This window comes from Salmo salar, chromosome 22 (genome assembly GCF_965601325.2).
Source record: "Salmo salar chromosome 22, fSalSal1, whole genome shotgun sequence".
NCBI lineage: Eukaryota > Metazoa > Chordata > Actinopteri > Salmoniformes > Salmonidae > Salmo > Salmo salar.
The window spans coordinates 44,255,001-44,279,598 of NC_138312.1; the positions used below are offsets into that span (position 1 = coordinate 44,255,001).

A 24,598-nucleotide genomic window follows, 5' to 3' on the forward strand; every position below is an offset into this window, starting at 1 on the left:
TATATCTGCAGTCATTTCAGACTATTGGTTTATCTGTGGTCATTTCAGACTATTGGTATATCTGCAGTCATTTCAGACTATTGGTTTATCTGTGGTCATTTCAGACTATTGGTATATCTGCGGTCATTTCAGACTATTGGTTAATCTGCGGTCATTTCAGACTATTGGTATATCTGCAGTCATTTGAGACTATTGGTTTATCTGCGGTCATTTCAGACTATTAGTATATCTGTGGTCATTTCAGACTATTGGTTTATCTGTGGTAATTTCAGACTATTGGTATATCTGCAGTCATTTCAGACTATTAGTATATCTGCAGTCATTTCAGACTATTGGTATATCTGTGGTCATTTCAGACTATTGGTATATCTGCGGTCATTTCAGACTATTGGGATATCTGCAGTCATATCAGACTATTGGTATATCTGCAGTCATTTCAGACTATTGGTTTATCTGCGGTCATTTCAGACGATATTCGTTCACCTAATGTATCGTCATTTCAGTCTCGGCTAGTTTCTCTGCGGTCAATTTAGTCTCCACAAGTCAGTGTCATTTTGTCCCCTGTGGGTTAGGTGAATTAAAGTGAATAGTATTGTCCAACAACAGTGATACAGACACACACACTAACATGATAGCAGCCAGAATGCTCCATGTGCATGTTGCCCTATGAAGGTTGAAACGTATGAATCATATACACAGTGAAAAGGTCATTGTTCCAGGGTGCTTTCTGCTCAGCTATCTTCAGCAGGAGGAGCTGCCTGCCGGGAGCACTGAGTCTTACAGAGAGCAGTCACAAATGACCTTAAAACAGGAAGGATGGGGTAGACAGACCCCATGTCTCCCTGGATGTTTCCCAGACAGGTGGAGACAGGCGTGTGCAGAGAAGAGACAACACTCTCTCTCAGACAGGTGTGTGTGTGTGTGTGACTGTTCTTCAATAAGGTGTCTGTTAGAGCCTTTCAGGGTGATCATTTCAGAGCACTCATTCCAAACTGTTTGACAAGGAGGTTATCAGGAACAAGCAAGATTTTCAACATATATATTTGATACACATTGACATACATTGTGCATGTACAGTTATACAGTAGCTTTTACTAAATCATTTTCTAATCTGGGACTTGAACTCACAACCTCTTGGTTCATGGCATTCTGACCTTCCTGCTACACCACCATGTCTGTGTCAATTATCATTTCATCTGACTATTCTCACATCATTGATTTGATTTACTTATTTAAGCAATTGTAGTTTTTTTTGTATAGTTGTCTAATGTTGGTGGGTTATATTACTCTGTTTTAATGGTACTCCTGAATCACTATGATCAATAAAATAGTTTTTCTTGAGTGTACTTTTAACAGAGCTGAGATTTACATTGAAGTGAAAAGTGTAGCAATACAGGTGAACTCAGTTATTGACACACATGGTGGCATAGCAGGAAAATCGAAATGTTGTCAACCAAGAGGTTGTGAGTTCAAATCCCAAGTGAGGAGATGTTGAATAATAACTACTGTATAAATGAACATTCACAATGTAATCATGTACGTCAAAATATTTACATTGAAAACATTCTATGTTAAAAGTAACTAATTCCACATACTTTTTTTAGGTAAGATGCCCAAAATCTAATTTAGAGTTGAACGAAAATATGAGACAATTTGCGAAAATATACCATTTTAAGTTAAAGTTTAAGAATTGTTGCTTCGGTTTTCTCATGTTGGAGCTGACTAAAAAGGGCAAGTTCAGGTAACACTTTGACCGAGTAAACAAAAAAAAGGCTGTAGAACCAGTTACTTAATAATATGAAATTGAAACAACTAGATTTTTTTTACATTGTATTAGAGCAGGAGGTCAAGTTGGTCAACCATGGCGGACCATGACGAATCGTGCTTTTGGAAATGCCCTGTGTGTGTGTGTGTGTGTGTGTGTGTGTTGGGGGGGTATGCGTGTCTGTGTGTGTGTGTGTGTGTGTGTGTGTGTGTGTGTGTGTGTGTGTGTGTGTGTGTGTGTGTGTGTGTGTGTGTGTGTGTGTGTGTGTGTGGGTATGCGTGTCTGTGTGTGTGTGTGTGTGTGGTGTGTGTGTGTGTGTGTGTGTGTGTGTGTGTGTGTGTGTGTGTATGCATGTGTGTGTGTGTGTGTGTGTGTGTGTGTGGGTATGCATGTCTGTGTGTGTGTGTGTGTGTGTGTGTGTGTGTGTGTGTGTGTGTGTGTGTGTGTGTGTGTGTGTGTGTGTGTGTGTGTGTGTGTGTGTGTGTGTGTGTGGGTATGCATGTCTGTGTGTGTGTGTGTGTGTGTGTGTGTGTGTGTGTGTGTGTGTGTGTGTGTGTGTGTGTGTGTGTGTGTGTGTGTGTGTGTGTGTACATTTAGCACTATGATGGACTCCCTTCTGCCTCCTGGTGGTTGTGGAACTCCAGTCCTCCAGCCTTGTCTTACTGCCTGAGGAGGAAATGGATTTCTATTTATAATGAGCTGCTTGCTGCTGCAGTAAACCAAGCTTTACTAACGATGCTGGCAAGCTGGGAGGCCCACTCTCCCAACCAGGGCAACATGATTCTGCAGCACACTGCACTGGGTTGTGTTCATTACTGCACACTGGAGCAAAACATTTTGCAACGGAAAGTGAAAACAAGCGTTTCTTATTGGGCAAATTCAGGTAGGTCCCTCCACATTTCCTTCCATTTGGTTCCTAGTGAATAGGACTCTGTTCTAAACACACATCTCATCCATCCACAGAAGCTAGTCTATGGCCGAGTCTGAAATGGCACTCTATTCCCTGTATAGCAGTGCACTTCTTTCAGCTAGAGCCACAGGGGCCATAGGGCCTGGCCCAAAAGTAGTGCACTATATAGGGAATAGTATGCCATTTATGTGTGATTAGATAGTGATAGTCTCGGGCAGAATGCTTTATCCTCACAGCTGCACCTCTCTGAGTCGTTGTTTCAAAACATATCAGTAAGGAGCTCAGCGTTGGTTTCTCCCACAGAGCTTTAGTCTATGTTCCTCCTCTCTGAATTTAAAAGATGTCAGCTTGCTGAGCTCAAAGTAAGATACTGAGTTTAACGGTACAGTGAGACCTCTCCCTGTGTTAGGGAGACATCTGTAGAACCCCTCTCCCTGTGTTAGGGAGACATCTGTAGAACCCCTCTCCCTGTGTTAGGGAGACATCTGTAGAACCCCTCTCCCTGTGTTAGGGAGACATCCGTAGAACCCCTCTCCCTGTGTTAGGGAGACAGCCGTAGAACCCCTCTCCCTGTGTTAGGGAGACAGCCGTAGAACCCCTCTCCCTGTGTTAGGGAGACAGCCGTAGAACCCCTCTCCCTGTGTTAGGGAGACAGCCGTAGAACCCCTCTCCCTGTGTTAGGGAGACATCCGTAGAACCCCTCTCCCTGTGTTAGGGAGACATCCGTAGAACCCCTCTCCCTGTGTTAGGGAGACAGCCGTAGAACCCCTCTCCCTGTGTTAGGGAGACATCCGTAGAACCCCTCTCCCTGTGTTAGGGAGACATCCGTAGAACCCCTCTCCCTGTGTTAGGGAGACAGCCGTAGAACCCCTCTCCCTGTGTTAGGGAGACAGCCGTAGAACCCCTCTCCCTGTGCTAGGGAGACATCCGTAGAACCCCTCTCCCTGTGTTAGGGAGACATCCGTAGAACCCCTCTCCCTGTGTTAGGGAGACATCCGTAGAACTCATCTCACTGTTTGTCTGTTTCTATGCTATTTGCAGCGTGTCTCGCTGTCTGTCTGTCTCTCTGTGCTACTGTATATGCTGCGACTGGAGCTGTAACCCAGTTACACTGAATCTGTCTGAATCTAATCTGCATGGCATTAGAGCCTCATGATAGGAAGATAGGATCCAGGGGACTCGCCTGGTTGGCCCTCTCTGACAGTTAGGCCATCCACCCTGACCCTGTGCCATCCCCTTGCCATCATGGCTCTCCCAACATCAGCCCTCAGCCGGCCAGCCACATATGGGCCTGCATTGGGCCCTGCAGTGTGTGTGTGTGTGTGTGTGTGTGTGTGTGTGTGTGTGTGTGTGTGTGTGTGTGTGTGTGTGTGTGTGTGTGTGTGTGTGTGTGTGTGTGTGTGTGTGTGTGTGTGTGTGTGAGTGAGTGTGTAGAGTCCTGTGAGTGTGCATAGAGTCAGTGCAAAAATGGAACAGAAGAGTTAATAAGGGCTCCTGAGTGGCGCAGCGGTCTAAGACACTACATCTCAGTGCTAGAGGCATCACTCAGATACCCTGGTTTGAATCCAGGCTGTATCACAACCGGCCGTGATTGGGAGTCCCATAGGGCGGCGCACAATTGGCCAAGGGTCGTCCAGGTTTGGCCGGTGTAGGCCGTCATTGTAAATAAAAATTTGTTCTTAACTGACTTGCCTAGTTAAATAAAGGTTACACGTAGGAGGATAGGTTATTGGCCATTTGGTTTACAACCTCCCATGGAGGGACTTTCCCAGCCCGCATGGATCATTTCGTTCTTAATAAGCTTAAACTTGTCATTAGATTTTGATATTGTTGTTCTCTCTCATTATTAGTCCCCTGGCTACCTTACGTTTTTAGGCTTTGATCACTCTTTTGTTGATGAGAATTTTCCTGCAATGCAGAATATTCCAAACTTGTAGTGTATTAAAGGTTTAAAAAGGCTTCTAAAGATTGTAATTTCCACTTAAGAAATGTCAGACTTGATTTGCCCTAACAAAAATGTATAAACTCCTACAAAAAATGGCTACATCATAATTCACATTTCCTATTGCTGCAGGATTATTTCTATGCAATAGCAAACATGCTAAAATTAAGATCCTACATCTGTATAGGCCAAAGTCATTTTCACAGAATATTGAATGGAGAGAAAAGGGAATATACGTTTTTTTTTAAACAGCTAGACACAAGATAGTTATGGAGTGTCCATTATATAAAAAACAAAATGCATAGGTTTAATCTATAGCATCCAACAGAGAGATAGAAACTATATTTTCTGACTGGACATTTGCGCTACTTTGGTAGAATTCTCCACTCTGTCTGGCCTACATTCCTCTACTGCGTTCTGTATATGAGATATTAATTAAAAAAGGATATAGCAAATATGAATAGGTAAATTACTTGGAAGGTCAATTGTGTGCTGCCCTGCTGTACGCTGCGAGACTCGTTATTTACTGCGCACCGCCAGTCAAATTCAAATAGACTAAACCATCGTCTGTCACATCCCGATATGGTCACCATTGACGATGGCTCAGATTCAGATTCAGATTCAGATCAACTTTATTTTCCCAGAAGGGGGAAATTAATTTGGCTGTCAATCATCGTAGACAGACGACGCTATCGTAATATAGCCCAACCCTATTATTCACTACCCAAAGTACATAAACACATTAGCGACAAATATCAACAAACAAAAAACGGGAGGATTAATGTAAAAAAGGCCAGTGCGGTAGATGGATAAAGACAATACCAGGGCTCTGGACAATTTTAACTAGAGCTCTGATAAAAAGTAGTGCATATGCAGGGAACTGGGTGCCATTTAAGATGCAGACAGTCTGGAGTTTCTGGTGGTGGCCGAGCTGAGGCGGTGGTGGGAGATTCCCTGGTACTCTGAGTCCAATATGTGATATATATAACGACATGTCTAATCCTCAGCATGGCCTCTCATGCGTGGCTAAGTAGCAGTCAGAGGCCAGGCGGGAGGGAAGGCATGAGGATGTAGTTGAGGGTGTGTGTGTTTCCGTATATGTGTGCGTGCATGTGGATCTTTCAGTCAGCCCAGCAGTTGCTCATTAGCTGCCATTTAGATACATACCCACCCACCCAATCCTTCCCTCACACAACAATACCACCATCCCACAGTTGCTGTGCACAGTGAAAGCTATACGTCTGTGGAGTGACTTCATAGCAACTCTACAGAATACAGACATAACATAAGGTGTACTGAAGCCTACATTTATATTACATAGAGTCGACTTTTAGTATGACACTAGAGTTTGTTTCCCTATGAGGTTGAACCAAGATGGCGCCGTAGAACAAGGCTGAGGTTTTACATATTCCTAACCAATTGTGTTTTTTTGTTCATTTCTTGCCATTGTTTGTAACTTATTTTGTACATAATGTTGCTGCTACCGTCTCTTATGACCGAAAATAACTTCTAGACATCAGGTCTGCGATTACTCACCACAGACTGGCAGAATCCTTTTTTTACTTTAACGAGTCTGACGAGCCCGATGCGAATGATATACCGTAATTTCCGGACTATTAAGCGCACCTGAATATAAGCCGCACCCACTGAATTTTTTTTGTATTTTTTTTTTGAACATAAATAAGCCGCACATGTCTATAAGCCGCAGGTGCCTACCGGTACATTGAAACAAATGAACTTTACACAGGCTTTAACGAAACACGGCTTGTAACAAAAATAAATAGGCTTTATTAACGAAACACGGCTTGTAACAAAAATAAATAGGCTTTATTAACGAAACACGGCTTGTAACAAAAATAAATAGGCTTTATTAACGAAACACGGCTTGTAACAAAAAATTTGCAGTAAGCTTTAGTTGTCTTTTTGCACTGAGTCAATTCCTCACGCTGCTGTTTCCAACGTCTTATCATCGACTCATTAAGACCAAGCACCCGTGCAGCAGCTCTATTTCCTTTTCCAACAGCCAGATCAATCGCCTTCAACTTGAAAGCTGCATCATATGCATTTCTCCATGTCTTTGCCATGATGAGGGCGACAAAATGACTACCGTAATCAGAATGATGGGAAGTTTGAGAGCGCTCGATTTAATCTAAACAGTAAACAAAAAAGTTGTTTGACCGTAACCCGTTCGGCAATTTCATTGGTCTAATGAAAGCTTCATGCCGCCAAAAAACTGAGCACGTCACAGAATGTGTTTTTTGAAAGCGGGAAAAATCCATATATTAGCCGCGTTATTGTTTAAGCCGCGAGGTTCAAAGCCTGGGAAAAAAGTTGCGGCTTATAGTCCGGAATTTACGGTACTACTTTCTCAGGAACAGGCCCAGATCCCCATGATTTCTGTGAAGAGAAGGCGGAGAAAAAGGGGCCAGAGGGTGGGCTGCCTTCTGAGAATTCGTAGGTGATTGAACAAACCCCCACTTCCATCCATTCTGCTAGCAAATGTGCAATCTTGAGAAAATAAAATCGATGACCTACGTGGAAGATTAAACTACCAACGGGAAATTCAAAACTGTAATATCTTATGCTTCACGGAGTCTTGGCTGAACGACGACATTATCAACATACAGCTGGCTGGATATACGCTGTATTGGCAGGATAGATCAGCGGCGTCTGGTAAGACAAGGGGCGGTGGACTATGTATTTTTGTAAATAACAGCTGGTGCACGATATCTAAGGAAGTCTCGAGATTTTGCTTGAGTATTTCATGATAAGCTGTAGACCACACTATCTACCTAGAGAGTTTTCATCTGTACTTTTCGTAGCTGTCTACATACCACCACAGACTGATGCTGGCACTAAGACCACAATGAATGAGCTCTATTCTGCCATAAGCAAACAGGAAAACACTCACCCAGATGCGGCACTCCAAGTAGCTGGGGACTCATAAAAAGCTCTCCCTCACCCTCCATTTGGCAAATCTGACCACAATTCTATCCTCCTGATTCCTGCTTACAAGCAAAAACTAAAGCAGGAAGCACCAGTGACTCGGTCAATAAGAAAGTGGTCAGATGAAGCAGATGCTAAGCTACAGGACTGTTTTGCTGGCACAGACGGGAATATGTTCCGGGATTCCTCTGATGGCATTGAGGACTACACCACATCAGTCACTGGCTTCATCAATAAGTGCATTGATGAAGTCGTCCCCACAGTGACGTACACACCCCAACCAAAAGCCATGGATTACATGCAACATCCGCACTGAGCTAAAGGCTAGAGCAGGACTTGCAAACCATTACAGACTACAAAGGGAAGCACAGCCGAAAGCTGCCCAGTGACACTAGCCAACCAGACGAGCTAAACTACTTCCATGCTCGCTTGGAGGCAAATAACACTGAAACATGCATGAGGGCACCATCTGTTCCGGAAGACTGTGTGATCACACTCTCCACAGCCGATATGAGTAAGACCTTTAACCTCTTACATCTAGACGTTCCGCTAGCGGAACACCTGCTCCAATATCCAATGATAGGCGTGGCGCGAATTACAAATTCCTCAAAAATACAAAAACTTCAATTTTTCAAACATATGACTATTTCACAGCATTTTAAAGATAAGACTCTCCTTTATCTAACCACACTGTCCGATTTCAAAAAGGCTTTACAACGAAAGCAAAACATTACATTATGTCAGCAGAGTACCAAGCCAGAAATAATTAGACACTTATTTTTCAAGCTAGCATATAATGTCACAAAAACCCAGAAGACAGCTAAATGCAGCACTAACCTTTGATGATCTTCATCAGATGACAACCCTAGGACATTATGTTATACAATACATGCATGTTTTGTTCAATCAAGTTCATATTTATATCAAAAACCAGCTTTTTACATTAGCATGTGACGTTCAGAACTAGCATACCCCCCGCAAACTTCCGGCGAATTCACTAAGAATTTACTAAATTACTCACGATAAACGTTCACAAAAAGCATAACAATTATTTTAAGAATTATAGATACAGAACTCCTCTATGCACTCGATATGTCCGATTTTAAAATAGCTTTTTGGTGAAAGCACATTTTGCAATATCCTAAGTACATAGCCCAGGCATCACGGGCTAGCTATTTAGACACCCGGCAAGTTTAGCACTCACCAATATCAGGTTTACTATTATAAAAGTTTGATTACCTTTTGTTGTCTTCGTCAGAATGCACTCCCAGGACTGCTACTTCAATAACAAATGTTGGTTTGGTCCAAAATAATCCATCGTTATATCCGAATAGCGGCGTTTTGTTAGTGCGTCCCAGACACTATCTGAAATGGTAAATCAGGGTCGTGCGCATGGCGCAATTCGTGACAAAAAAAATCGAAATATTCCATTACCGTACTTCGAAGCATGTCAACCGCTGTTTAAAATCCATTTTTATGCCATTTTTCTCGTAAAAAGCGATAATATTCCGACCGGGAATATGCTTTTAGCTAAACAGAGGAAAGTAAACAAAGCTTTCGGTCGACGCGGGCACGAGCCTGAGTCTCACAGTACTGTAACCAGCCACTACCCAAACGCGCTACTTTTTTTCAGCCAGAGCCTGCAAAGCCACGATTCAGCTTTTTACCGCCTTCTGAGACCCTATGGCAGCCGTAGGAAGTGTCACGGGACAGCTAAGATCCTCACTCTTCAATAAACAGAGACAAGAAGAACGACACCTTGTCAGACAGGCCACATCCTGCCTGAAACCTTGTCAGGTTTTTGCCTGCCAAATGAGTTCTGTTATACTCACAGACACCATTCAAACAGTTTTAGAAACTTTAGGGTATTTTCCATCCATATGTAATAAGTATATGCATATTCTAGTTACTTGGTAGGAGTGGTAACCAGATTAAATTGGGTACGTTTTTTATCCAGCCGTGAAAATAATGCCCCCTAGCCATAACAGGTTAAACAGGTCAACATTCACAAGGCCGCAGGGCCAGATGGATTACCAGGACATGTACCGCGAGCATGCGCTGATCAACTGGCAAGTGTCTTCACTGACATTTTCAACCTCTCCCTGTCCGATTCTGTAATACCAACATGTTTTAAGCAGACCACCATAGTCCTTGTGGCCAAGAACACTAAGGTAACCTGCCTAAATGAGTACCGACCCGTAGCACTCACGTCTGTAGCAATGAAGTGCTTTGAAAGGATGGTCATGGCTCTCTTCAACACCATTATCCCAGAAACCCTAGACCCAATCCAGTTTGCATACCGCCCTAACAGATCCACAGATGACGCAATCTCTATTGCACTCCACACTGCCCTTTCCCACCTGGACAAAAGGAACACCTATGTGAGAATGCTATTCGTTGACTACAGCTCAGCGTTCGACATCATAGTGTCCTCAAAGCAAATCAATAAGCCAAGGACCCTGGGACTAAACACCTCCCTCTGCAACTGGATCCTGGACTTCCTGACGGGCCACCCCCAGGTGGTAAGGGCAGGTAACAACACATCCGCCACACTGATCCTCAACACAGGGGCCCCTCAGGGGTGCGTGCTCAGTCCCCTCCTGTACTCCCTGTTCACTCATGACTTCACAGCCAGGCACGACTCCAACACCATCATTAAGTTTGACAATGACACAACAGTGGTACGCCTGATCACCGACAACAACGAGACAGCCTATAGGGAGGAGGTCAGAGACCTGGCCGTGTGGTGCCAGGAAAACAACCTCTCCCTCAAGGTGATCAAGACAAAGGAGATGATTGTGAACTACAGGAAAAAGAGGACTGAGCACGCCCCCATTCTCATCGACGGGGCTGTAGTGGAGCAGGTTGAGAGCTTCAAGTTCCTTGGTGTCCACATCACCAACAAACTAACATGGTCCAAGCACACCAAGACAGTCGTGAAGAGGGCACGACAAAACCTATTCCCCCTCAGGAGACTGAAAAGTTTTGGCATGGGTCCTCAGATCCTCAAAAGGTTCTACAGCTGCACCATCAAGAGCATCCTGACTGGTTGCATCACTGCCTGGTATGGAAACTTCTCGGCCTCCGACCACAAGGCACTACAGAAGGTAGTGCGTACGGCCCAGTACATCACTGGGGCCAAGCTTCCTGCCATCCAGGACCTCTACACCAGAGGAAGGCCCTAAAAATTGTCAATGACTCCAGCCACCCTAGTCATAGACTGTTCTCTCTGCTACCGCATGGCAAGCGGTACTGGAGCGCCAAGTTTTGTCCAAGAGGCTTCTAAACAGCTTCTACTCCATGCTATAAGACTCCTGAACGTCTAGTCAAATGGCTACCCAGACTATTTGCAGTGCCCCCCCTTTACACCACTGTTACTCTCTTTTGTTATCATCTATGCATAGTCACCTTAATAACTCTACCTACATGTACATATTACTTCAACTAACCGGTGCCCTCGCACATTAACTCTGTACCGGTACCCCCTGTGTATAGTCTCGCTATTGTTATTTTACTGCTGTTCGTTAATTACTTGTTACTTGTATTTCTTATTCTTACTCATATTTTTTTTAACTGCATTGTTGGTTAGGGGCTCGTAAGTAAGCATTTCACTGTAAGGTCTACACCTGTTGTATTTGGCGCATGTGACTAATAAAATGTTATTTGATTTAATCATCATTCTACCATATGAACATAAGATAAGGTGTAATGTAGCCTACATACCTACACTGAGTGTACAAAACATTAAGAACACCTTCCTAATATTGAGTTGCAGTTGTTGACACAAACCGGTGCGCCTGGCACCTACTCCCATACCCCATTCAAAGGTACTTTGATCTTTGGTCTTGCCCATTCACCCTCTGAATGGCACACATACACAATCCATGTCTTAATTGTCTCAAGGCTTAAAAATCCTTCTTTAACCTGTCTCCTCCCCTTCATTTACACTGATTGAAGTCAATTTAACAGGTGACATCAATAAGGGATCATAGCTTTCACCTGGATTCTTCATGGGAAGAGCAGTGTTCCTAATGTTTTGTACACTCAGTGTATATGCTACGTAGTCAACTTGAACCATAGTTAACTCCATACATACTTTATATACGGCCCTGGTTTACTCCCCAGAACTATCAGATCAGATCCCCTGTTACATTTCATCTGTCTTTTATTCATTTTCATATGGTGGCCCCTGCAGGAAATGAACTAACAACCCCGGCGTTGCAAGCGCCATGCTTTACCAACTGAGACATACAAGACAACCTTTTTGCCTTATACTCATACTGATATGAGCATCACAATCCCCTCACTAAGAAGATGCACTTTTCGTCCTCCTAATAACAACATGTAGTTTAACACCAACCAAGATTACACAATAGTGTAGCACAGACTGTATTGTCCCTGATGACCTACTTTCCTCCGCCTATGCACCACTGTGCAAACAAATACCCTGGGGTCACCCTCCTGGAGGTCACATTGGCAAGCATTACACCACACTTCTCCTCTCAAGTAGTACATCTTGGTATCTTACAGTAGAACGTCTTCATACAATCACAGCATAACTGCAGTATAAACCCCACACATCTTTTAAAGCAGTAGTTGTGTTGAGTTTTACAAAACTGGACAGCTTCAACACTAGCCTTCTATCACTCTTACACCATCCTACTTCTGTCTGTCTGTCTGTCTGTCTGTCTGTCTGTCTGTCTGTCTGTCTGTCTGTCTGTCTGTCTGTCTGTCTGTCTGTCTGTCTGTCTGTCTGTCTGTCTGTCTGTCTGTCTGTCTGTCTGCCTGCCTGCCTGCCTGCCTGCCTGCCAGCCTGCCTGCCTGCCTGCCTGTCTGTCTGTCTCTCTCTCTCTGTCTGTTTCTCTCTCCCCCTCTATCTCTCTCTCTCAGACATAACATTACGAGAACATCCAGCAGTCCGCTCTCTCTGCAGGTAGACATACGATCTCTTCATGAATCATTAAGCACTCCAGCTAAATTCTGCTCATGTACGAATCCAAATGTCTGTTGTCTCGCCAGTGGACTTTGCACACACTCTCATACTCACTCTCAGCTGTAGAAGCACTGCTTTGAACACTACATCACCCATAATTCATCAGCCTACACAGACACACTGTCAGACTAACATGCACGGGGAGCATAGAGAGCGGTGGTGCAGAGATGGGGATTTCTAAAAATAATAATCTGAATGAAATTCCGGTGCACTGCAAGAACAATTTGACATGACAAAGTAGGAATTAAAAGAGCATGGAGATGATTCTCTATGTAGCCAAAGCTTGGACTCATAGTCTCTGTGGTTACACAATAACAATATTCAAACAGGATGTACACACATCAACACATCACACAGCATACATCCAAAGCAAGATATGTACATGTATTATACATAAATAACATACGACCATTGAACAGCAAAAGAACGCCCATATATTCCCTTTAAACATGTCCTGACAACCCCTAGTCCTACAACCAGACACAGCCATTACAGCTGAGCAGGGTACAGCATAGCAACCTGAAAACAAACAGAGGGTATCTTCTGTCCTACAGCACCTCCATAGAGACTTCAATGACACCATAAGTCATCTGCACCATGAATGATGTTACTGTCAGAGTACACAGCAGCAAACCCAGTGATTCAGAGTAGCAGCTGAAAACAGCAAAGCACAGAATTCTCTAGGCTCTGGGGTGAAGTGTCCCCTAGGTTCAGATCTAGGATCAGCTTCCCCTCGCCCAATCCTAACCTTAACCATTAGTGGTCAGCATCGAGGGGCAACTTCCCCCTACAGAGCACAATAGAGGTTAAAGGTATTGCAATGGGATTCGAAGGTCATGGGGTTAATTAGGGGAGTCAGGAGTAATGTTGACATACGAATGTACTCACCAGGTCATGGTTGGTGGAGTTGGAGTCATCCTGAGGGAAGGGGATGTACACAGCTAAGGCCATACAGTTGGCAAATATAGCAATTAATATAAAGATATCAAATGGCCTGGAAGAGAAGGTTAAGGGGAAAACATCAAAGCAGTGGATCACATAAATATATTCACAGTGCCAACATGTGATTACTTCCTGTTCAAAGTATAGTCATCAAACACAGATAGTTCTAGTCAAAGACATGGAAATTACAGGAGCAAAAAAAGTCAGAACAACATTCAAAATGCAACTTTGCAATTCAGCACCCATCTAAATAACATGAGATAATGTGCCTTGTTATCACGGTGTTCTGATGACTGTGTCTTCTGGAGCAGCAGAGTCCCAGCAGAGGCTGACACACACACAGCTGTGTCTTGTCACTGAGTCACCCTCTGTTATTACAAGCCCCACCAGTATTTTCGGATTTAGGACGTGGTGACTTTCACTGTGCCTTGGGAGGCAGCAAAAAATGACTTTGTTAAAAAAATAAATGACCTCCAGTTGACTATTCTCTAGCATGAACCGCTGAAAAAATACAAAGTGTAGAATGATTCACACCTCAGTGGCTATAGCAGTCAAATAATGTGTTTTTGCATTCCCTGCTGCAGTATGCTACCTACGCTAGAACAAACTGATTCAAAGTAAACGTTGACTTGCTGTTTCACTTTCATATTCTGTGTTGGGTAGTGAGTCACAGGCTGCAGTGAGATTAACATGAAGCAGTGTCTCTCGTCTAGTTGTACTGGAGTCTGAGGGGTAATGGAGATGGGATACAGTCTCTCCACATGGCTAAGTTAAAGCTAGGCAGCTACAGTTAGGCATGGGCTAGGTGCAACTCAGAGTTAGCCAACTGTACTGTTCAGAAGTAAATCAGGAATTGGTGCATGGGTGGAAGTTCTCGTGACGGCCCTGAATCGACCCTAACTGTGCTCATGATGGTTCTTCTCATGTACTCACATACACATCACACACAACGCAACACACACTAAAGAACACGACATAGATTACTGACATCCAGACATACCCCCTCCACACACACACACACACACACACACACACACACACACACACACACACACACACACACACACACACACACACACACACACACACACACACACACACACACACACACACACACACACACACACACACACACACACACTGTGGTCCGTTGTAAAGGATACTTCCACTCCACCAGGCTGATGCAGGCTCTTCGTATGGGGTTGTTAAGTTTGAGGCAGAACAGGGCCCTGGCAGGCCTGGTGTTGGCGTTGCTGCCCTGCTTCTTGCTTTTGGCGTACTGCGCTCGCTTCTTTTGTGCCAATGCGCCCACCGGGACGGTCGGCACCGGGACCGGTGCAGCCGTGGGGGCAGCTACTGGAGCTGCGACCGGCGGGGCGACTGGGGTTGCAGCCGGGGCTGTAGCCAGGGCCACAGGGGCGGGCCCGTTGGCGCTCATGGTGTGGGCGTGGCTCTGTGGGGCGTGTCCAGCAGCATGGATCTGCCAGGGGAGAGGGCGTGGCTAGAGGTGGTGCACAGAGCTGTCTGACCAATGGGCTGGCAAGTCACCAGGGGGAGGGACTCTGGTGCTGCTGGCATAATTTGCCTCTGAGAAAGATAGAAAGGAACAAAGAGTGGTTACCAATCCATACTTTTACATAAAACTGATCAATGATCATCACTAGCTAACATCATTAGTAGCAGGTTACTGTGGTGACTTTGTGAATAATGTTAAAAGGTAAACAACAAGCATTAACAGTGGAGTTTCTGATTCAGCATCACAGACAGAAACGATTCAATCCCCACAATCTGACATTCGGAACCACAAGACAGTGGACAGCAGCCATCTCAGGTGAAGCTGCAACAATGTCGATGGCCACTGGGAGAATCACTTGAAGATAAATAGGCTACAGGAAGGCCTCCACAGGAATCAGTCTACCCAACAAGGAGCCTGAATGGGAAACTATGATGATTGATAGACTGTTTCAGCCATAATTGATTTCAGCCATAATTGATTTCAAACGTTTAACTTCAGTATTGTTAATAATAGGTAATAAATTGTCAAAAGATGAAAATAGACTTCTCCAGTGATCCCTTGTCATTCAACAGCTACCCCATCCAGATCCACTACTTCCTAATAACCAACAAGCCTCATGCCACTGATCTCAGGGAAGCCACTGACAAACTCAAAACCTAACTCTTATTGAAATGATTGCTACTGTGTTAGATGCGATATAGGTTAGGCACTAATGATGCATTACATAGCAGTAGGATTTTGTTAGTCTTCCTCATATCATTTATCTTCATCCAATTGCTTGGCAGCGTTAGTCAGTGTCCTCTGTTGGAGGACATGCATGTGTCAGTGTCAGTTATGAAATGTTGTCACCTTCACGACCATGCAGGGCGTAATGAGATGAGCTCACTCCTTCAGCCCAGCTACACAGTCACACAGAGCTATCTTAGAGGTTGTGAGTGTAATAACACTGTAAAAATACATTAATAGTACTATTAACACTGTAATAACACAGTAATAACTAAATAATTCTGTCTGACAAGACCAATAATCAAATCTACCTTATTAAAGGGTAGCAAGCATGAGTAGTTTTTACTCACCAAAGTAACAACACAGTGTGGTCAAAGACTTAGTAACATAGTTGTAGTCACGATCTGGTTACCTATAACTACAAACATAGTTATGTATTTTGGTTATTACATATTTATGAACTTATTTCCAGATATCTTCTAAACTACCCACAATGCACTATTTCTCAATGTCATATGGAAAATATACTCTGTGCTACCGAGTTCATATGCTAGCTCGTTAGCTAGTTCAAGCTGGCTAACGTTAGCATCCTCATGCTTGACATGGACTTTGTGGCTGTGTTATCTAGTTGGAACCCGTTTGCACGGCAGGCTCTGGTGCCTTCTTGACGTGGACTTAAAATGAAAGAGAAAATCATACCTGCTTGCTCTAATTGTGTAGTACCTCATCTGTTCTCCTTTTTGTTTTGCAAATTTCTTAGCATGTTCTCTATGAAGTAGGCTACAGGAGTTTTGCAACTTTTTCCACCTTGGTTTAGTGCTAGCGCGCTAGCTGACTGACATCTGTAATCTATCTATTTTGGATTTTTATCGCTATATATCTATTCGATTTCCCTCACCGACTCTCCCTTGGACCAGTGAAGCGCCCGCCTCCCCTTCGCTTTGGTAGCTAACTCAGCCTGCACCCTTTTCAAAGTTTTACCATCGGCGGGGCCCCAGCTATCAATATGTAAGTCTCTGCTCTCTCTGCTTTTGATCTGCGGTTATGTTTTAGTTGTGTTGTGTTAGTTGTGTTCTAGCTGGTCTCCAGTTGTTGGGCTCTGGCTTGCTGATAACCGTGGCGGTTGGCTAGGAGGACTAGGCCAATACTTAGTTGGCTAAACAGCTAACATTAGCTGGCTGGCTGGCTAGCTTGCTGGCTAAGATAACGGCATATGGCTAACATTCTTTAAAACATTATTTAATAGATGGTTGATGTTAGATGGCGTTATGTATTTCCAAAACTTTGGCTTTCTTTAATGTAGCTGTAAGCTAGGGGTTGATAGCAACTGGCTGATTCATGCCATGCTAACATAACGTTAGCAGGCTGGTAGGGCTAATGTTAGCTGGCTAGTTGGCAAGAAACCATGCAAGTTCATTTGTAACAATAAATTCATAAAGTATTTGCTTGTAAGTTGGCTGAAAATTTAACTGAAACCAGTAGTCATGAGTGCAAACGATTTGGTTGAATTTGAAGTTATACATTTGAAGTTATTTCTGTTGGAATTTACATTATAGGGAATAGGCTGGCTTGCAAATCCATATGTTACATGTGGCTACGTGTGTCCTCCATATTACGTCACACCCCGTTAAAACATTTTCCAACATGACTTCAGCATTTCATGTAATAGCTCGAAAAATAGAAAAGGCGTGGTGTAACTTTGCATTGGGACTTTTGATGTGTATAATAATGCAAATCCATATGTTACATGTGGCTACGTTTATTCTACCTACCCTTTAATCATCTTATTACACATGGTAAGAGTTGTTAATCATTCACTTCACAGTGTCAGCAAAATGACAGGCATAGCTAATGCTGGATATCTGTTGAGTCTGATGATTGGAAAATAAGGAGAGAACCATCTCCCTCTCAAAATAGGTAAAGCGCATCAATTACATTTTTGGACACAATAAAGAGTTGAGTGAAAAAGAGTGGTTAAAACCGAAACGCACAGGCAAAGCTAATACAGCTAAAATGCATCTATAAAAATGGACACAATGTTGCATTATGAGGATACAAAGTTAAAGCACTAGTCTATCAAAGAACGTTAGCAAGTCACAAGACTAGGATATGTGTCTGCATGATGGACTCGACCATGTCATCACAACAAAGAGGGGACACAGTCATATTTGTAAACAATCCGAAATTATTTTAAACTGAAAAATGCGGCCATACATATTAAAATATCACCACAGATGACATGCTGCCTGAGCCAAAAACACAGGGATAAGCTGTGTGAATTCAAAGCTGTCACTCTAATGCATCACTTGGTCAAATCAGTTGTGTAAGTCCTTGAACTGCGAGTGCTAGGCCCCGCAGAGAAAACAAGAAGCTGAAAAAGGTCATATTGCCTGAATATTCCTGAGAGCTTATAAAATCTCTCAAATTCCGTGAATAATAAGGATAGAGCGTTACAATCATCTTTGTCATAGAAAATAAACACATTAATGCAGAAAGCACCAAACGTTAGCCTACACTATTAGAAAAAAGGGTTCTGCAGCTATCCCCATAGGATAACCCTTTTTGGTTCCAGGTAAAACCCTTTTGGGTTCCATTTAGAACTCTCTGTGGAAATGGTTCTACATAGAACCCAAAAGGGTTCTACCTGAAACCAAAAGGGGTTATGCTAAGGTTTCTCCTATGGGGACAGACGAATAACCCTCTTTGGTTCTAAATAGTAAAAAAAAATCTAAGTGTAGTGTTGTCATTCATCCTTACTGTTTTCATTTGCTGTCCATATGGAACTGTATCCTATGCAGAAGAATAGGCTACATCAATATTAATTTGATAAATGTCCAAGTAACATTGATATAAATCGATTCGTGACACTTGAACAATACCCTTCACCAAACGTGTCCGTATTTCTCCTTGAACACACTGAGGTAGGCGTAGGCCTATTTCGTCAAATCCCAAAATAAAACGGTGTAAAATGACAGCCCGGCTCTAGGCGCTCATTGTAGAAATGGAGCAATGCATGGCCGTCAGATAGTCCTCCCGATCAGAAGAAACAGCTGGCGTTATTGCTAAGTTACAATGGGTTACACCGCTCACTGACGGTCGCTCCGGTCTAGGGACACGGTCTGGGGTATTTTGCCCGGCGTTTGATTCCGCGCAAAGAATTCTGTGAAAGGATACTAACGTAGTCACCGAACTTCTGTCCAAATGACAAGCAGGTATCTTGTTCAGTAGGCTATTGATATTGTCATGATAAATGTGAAATAGTCTTCGCAAAGCTATTCTGAGATATGCTCAACAAAATAGCAGGGAATATGAAGGACAAACTTGGCAATACGTTTTTTTTAAAATGAAATGGACACTGTCAATTAGTTATATTGTTCTGGTATAGAAATAATGAAAACAAACGACATTTACAAAAACCCTTTAAAACCCGGTGTAGCTAAGCTAACATGCTAATTTCAGACCCTATTCCATGCAACAACAAAAAACGTACCTTTTCTGAAGACGTATTATTCGGCAGATACCTCCGTGTTATCCACTCTGTACAAGGAAATTCCAGTGCTTTTGCGGCCGAAAAAACGCAAGTCCAGTCTCAAACGGCGAATTAAAATTCATTAGCTTCAGGGCAGGAGGGACACATGCATTAATTAAGCCCTTCCATGTTGACGGTGGAAAGCAGGAGACAGGAGAGTGTGCGCGCGACAGAACAGAGCATCCTAGTCCGCTGCGCAGCGCTGCCTGCCAGTTTATCGTCACGGCGTCAGTGAACAGTGAAATGAGCACATCAGAATCAGAGCCCTTTTCCTTCTGGCTCTGTGTCCCTCCTGTTCGTGCACAAGCTTCTCTTCATTTACATGCCACGGAAAAAGTAATCAACAAAAGAGACATCATGAGTATATAGCCTACGTCTAATTAGGTATAGTCTAGCATACTTTTAATAGATTTTAATTTAGAACCTCAAAACTATAATCAACCATCTCAATTTGGGAGGCAAGTATTTTGACACCCAAATATTGCCAAACCACTGGCACAGTGACACTAGGAGTCCTCTGATTTCATTGCCTTGATTAACTTGAACTGAAGGTCCATGTTGATCAATCTTTGTATTATCAGTCAAATCCCTCAGATTCATTTTATGAATGAAAAATGATAAATTCCAGTTGACATGGTCCAAGTGGCATGACCACATGACATATTGGAGAGAGGCTTAAGCAGCATAGTCCAGCTATACTGTGCATGGCCCGCAAATGTAATCCCCTATTCGCCTCAGACGGATAGCCTAGAATTTAAGTGACCTTTAGTGTATGTCATTCAAACTAAAACTGCCTCAGCAGCCAGTAGAGAAAGCGAAGTTGACAAGTGTTGGAAGTAAAAGTGGACTCAATGGGGACGCGCACAGCAGTGATGAAGCAACCCATGCCATGACCCCTTTTTGGTTTGGACTGGGAATTCACTCAACTCTCCTTGGAAATGTTGGGAAATGTCTATTGTCAGACACAGTAGACAGAACAACTGAGCTGTTGGAACTGAAGCCTATTCTACAACTCATCTTATTTACTAGGGAAGCGATACATGTGTCGCTAAAGACATTCACAGCCACCAAAATGTAAATCATTTCCACAAGAATTTGAATGAATGCCCACAGGCAGGCCAGAATGGTTGTGTGTGGTAATAACAGCTCCAGTGACCATCGATTATATGCAACACAAGGCTCCTTATGTCACGCCCTGACCTGAGAGAGAGGGTTTGTTTCTCTATGTGGTTAGGTCAGGGTGTGGGGTGGGCATTCTATGTGTTATTTTCTATGTTTTGGCCGGGTATGGTTTCCAATCAGAGGCAGGTGTCTATCGTTGTCTCTGATTGGAAGCCATACTTAGGCAACCTTTTCCACCTGTGTTTGTGGGATCTTAATTTTGTATTGCTCGCATTTAGCCTGCAAGACGTGATGGTCGTTTGTATTTGTTTATTATTTAGTTTAAGTGTTCCAATTTAAAATAAAGATGAACACTCACCACGCTGCACCTTGGTCTAATCCTTTGGACGATCGTTACACCTTATCAGGTAACACAGGGTCAAGCAGCAGTAGCCCAGCCTGTATTCAGATATAAATCCATTATGTCACATTATACATGTAAAAATTAAGGAAACAGACCTGTTTTCTCTCCATGCATATAAAAAGGACTAATTGGCCAGCTATCTCTATGCCTGCCCTACATCAGCATGACTGTTGAGGTGATAAAGTAGTTTATGGGGGTGGGGTTATATCCTGCCTGTTTGGCCCTGTCCGGGGGTATCATCGGATGGGGCCACAGTGTCTCCTGACCCCTCCTGTCTCAGCCTCCAGTATTTAATGTGTCGGGGGGCTAGGGTCAGTCTGTTCTATCTGGAGTATTTCTCCTGTCTAACATTTACATTTTAGTCATTTAGCAGACGCTCTTATCCAGAGTGACTTACAGTAGTGAATACATACATTTCATAAAACATCTTTTTTTCATACTGGTCACCCGTGGGAATCGAACCCACAACCCTGGCGTTGCAAACACCATGCTCTACCAACTGAGCCACACGTCTTATCCGGTGTCCTGTGTGAACTTAAGTATGCTCTCTCTAATTCTCTCTTTCTCTCTTTCTTTCTCTCTCTCAGAGGACCTGAGCCCTAGGACCATGCCTCAGGACTACCTGGCATGATGACTCCTTGCTGTCCCCAGTCCACCTGGCCGTGCTGCTGCTCCAGTTTCAACTGTTCTGCCTGCGGCTATGGAACCCTGACATGTTCACCGGACGTGCTACCTGTCCCAGACCTGCTGTTTTCAACTCTCTAGAGACAGCAGGAGCGGTAGAGATACTCTCAATGATCGGCTATGAAAAGCCAACTGACATTTACTCCTGAGGTGCTGACTTGTTGCACCCTCGACAACTACTGTGATTATTATTTTTGGACCATGCTGGTCATTTATGAACATTTGAACATCTTGGCCATGTTCTGTTATAATCTCCACCCAGCACAGCCAGAAGAGGACTGGCCACCCCTCATAGCCTGGTTACTCTCTAGGTTTCTTCCTAGGTTTTGGCCTTTCTAAGGAGTTTTTCCTAGCCACCATGCTTCTACACCTGCATTGCTTGCTGTTTAGGCTTTTAGGCTGGGTTTTTGTACAGCACTTTGATATATCAGCTGATGTAAGAAGGGCTATATAAATACATTTGATTTGATTTGATTTGATCTTTCCATACACACTAAATTGAGTTTCTTGGTAGCCTGTAAGGCATTACGGTAAAAGTTGACTTTAGTGCTATGCCTATAGCATAGCTTGCTGCCTACATGATATCAGTGTTGTTTAACGCCTTTACAGTATAAGGCTTATAACACCTTTATGAATACTATAAGTGTTACAGTGTTACACAAGCATCAAATTCAATAGCTGATTACAAGCAAATCAGATAATGATGCTGTAATGATTATGATAAATGGTCCCTAACTATCAAGGTGTTATCTTAACATTGATTGCCATTGCCTCCTATGCCCCCTGAAGAAGGGCTCACACCCGAAACGTTCGTGCAGCAATAAAAATATGCTCATTTAAGTTTATTCACAGGAGTCCTGTCCTATTTCTGTTCTTTGGATTATATACGAGGATACAGCACCCAATCTAAGTTTATATAAGGTGGAGAAGAGCACCTTATTTATCCTTTCCCTAGCAAGTAGGGTCAGGAGTGTTCCATAGTCACGTGGTCAGGTAAAACTCAGCCCTATTTATTTAGTAAATAATCATAATTCACACACTGTGACAACTCTTTCCAACCATCGTTTTCACATCCCCTTCCAAATTAGGCCATGGTCCAAATCCCCTCTATGGTGAATTTCATAGCATTGCACTGTAGCCTACATGAACATATTCCTACTCCCACAGCTTGTGTATAGTATCGTGACGAGGCAGTAAGGCAATACCGTCCTGCTTGATCTGCTTTCACACTCATGGTTTCTCTCCCATTACAGCTGTTCTGTTCTAGTCCTATCAGGATCAGCCACCTTCTGTTCTGGAATATTCCTCTGTAGCACTGGTCTCTTTCCACTTAATACAGTTTCTAGAATATGTCCTTGTTGGTCGGAATTGACATTGGCTATGGAATACAGCTATACTGCCAATGCTACTGTAGGATGTTCCAACTATTGAATTGTTTCTGGAATATTCTGAAAATGCCTGTAGTGTAGGACAGTATAGCTGTAACATTTCTCTGAAGTGCAGAGTATTCCTTCATAATACACAATAATAAACAATATACTCTACCCTAATCTATGCACCACACTATTGATTAGGGAATTCCTGAGACACCCCCATGACTACCAGTGATGTTCACAGTTTCACACATTTCCCCATACAGTGGTATTCCAATAAGAGGCAGAATTGCCCAAAACTGTAGGGTCTGTGCCAGCTGCTTAAGCCCAATGAGCAGGTGCCATGCTTAAAAAGGGGAGAGTCTTACTCTCAGGCAGTATAATTATAATTGTGAACATGCTAATGAGTCTAACTGAGATGAACAGGCACACATGCATGCACACACACACACACACACACACACACACACACACACACACACACACACACACACACACACACACACACACACACACACACACACACACACACACACACACCCCAGGTTGCAGAAATAAGTCCATCTCTTGATGGATTTCAACAGTACTGTAATTCAGTGTAACAATTCTACCGTGTAAAGTAACACATCACCTGTGTAGATGTCAGCACATCTTTCACTTGGGTTACACACTTGCTGAGTGATGCACATACACCTCAGGCAGGACCAAACCCTTCCATGCCCGTTACACAGGTGGTGTGTTCAGTGATGTGAAACGTTCTGAGCATTGCAGATAGAAATATAATGAATAAGGCTGACACAATTCCCTATTCTATCTGGAAAACCATCATATCTGTTCTACACAATACATTTCTATCGGAACAATCTGTAATATCCACCAGAACGGGCCCAGGAGTTTCTCCAAACAGCAGGTTGTCATTTATGCCTATTTATGTCAAGCCTCAAAACTCCAGTGCACCTGCCTGTCCCACACACACACACAAAGCTGACTTTTATGAAATAGTAATGAGGACATGATACAGGTGACCCATAAAAGACCCCTACACCACCCTGTTCTGGAATTTATACAAATATAATGTTCTCTCTTTGTCAGACTAGACAGGAAAGAGCTGGCTCAGGCGCTCTAATATCTGTTGGGAAGGATATGGTCCAAAACGGTTTGAGCCTTTCTGACATCAGAGACATATTCACTAGGAACCAAATGTAAGAAAGCTGTAGGTTCAAATCAAATCAAGTTGTATTTGTCACATGCGCCGAACACAACAGGTGTAGATCTTACAGTGAAATGCTTACTTACAAGCACTTAACCAACAATGCACTTTTAAGAAAAAAAGTGTTAAGAAAGTATTTACTAAAATAAACTGAAGTAAAAAAAGAATACTTTTTTTTTAAGTTTTAAAAAACAAGAGAAATAACTAATAATTAAGGAGCAACAATAAAATAACAATAGCGAGGCAATATACAGTGGGTATTGGTACAGAGTCAATGTGCGGGGGCACAAGTTAGTTTAGGTAATTGAGGTAATATATACAGGTAAAGTGACTATGCTTGGATAATAAACAGAGAGTAGCATTACGCATGTTATGGAAATCTGAGGGAATAATGTTGCTCTATTGATCCCTTTAACAGCTGTAATTATATTACAATGAAAAAGACCCTCAACAAACACCAATTTTCCTGGAAACAAAACACCAAGACAAAAGAAACATCCACAATGTGTCTCATAACAATAGTTGTACACAATACAG

At 43.1% G+C, this 24,598-nt stretch overlaps 1 protein-coding gene and 1 long non-coding RNA gene across 2 annotated transcripts in view; one reads left to right on the plus strand and one right to left on the minus strand.

The window, feature by feature from the left end:
• LOC106583449 (voltage-dependent L-type calcium channel subunit alpha-1D) overlaps positions 1-19,438 on the minus strand; it is a 145,725-nt gene extending 126,287 nt beyond the window's left edge. The window contains exons 1-3 of the mRNA XM_014167635.3: positions 19,231-19,438; positions 14,662-15,085; positions 13,445-13,550 (exon numbers count right to left, since the gene is read on the minus strand). Coding sequence (XP_014023110.2) covers positions 13,445-13,550; positions 14,662-14,936 — 381 coding nt within the window. The 5' untranslated portion in view covers positions 14,937-15,085; positions 19,231-19,438. The remainder of the gene's footprint in view (positions 1-13,444; positions 13,551-14,661; positions 15,086-19,230) is intronic.
• Positions 1-22,323, plus strand: part of LOC145862662 (uncharacterized) — a 63,029-nt gene extending 40,706 nt beyond the window's left edge. Inside the window, exon 3 of the long non-coding RNA XR_014382244.1 lies at positions 21,382-22,323. This is a non-coding gene — a long non-coding RNA (uncharacterized LOC145862662). The remainder of the gene's footprint in view (positions 1-21,381) is intronic.
• The last annotated feature ends 2,275 nt before the right edge of the window (positions 22,324-24,598 follow it).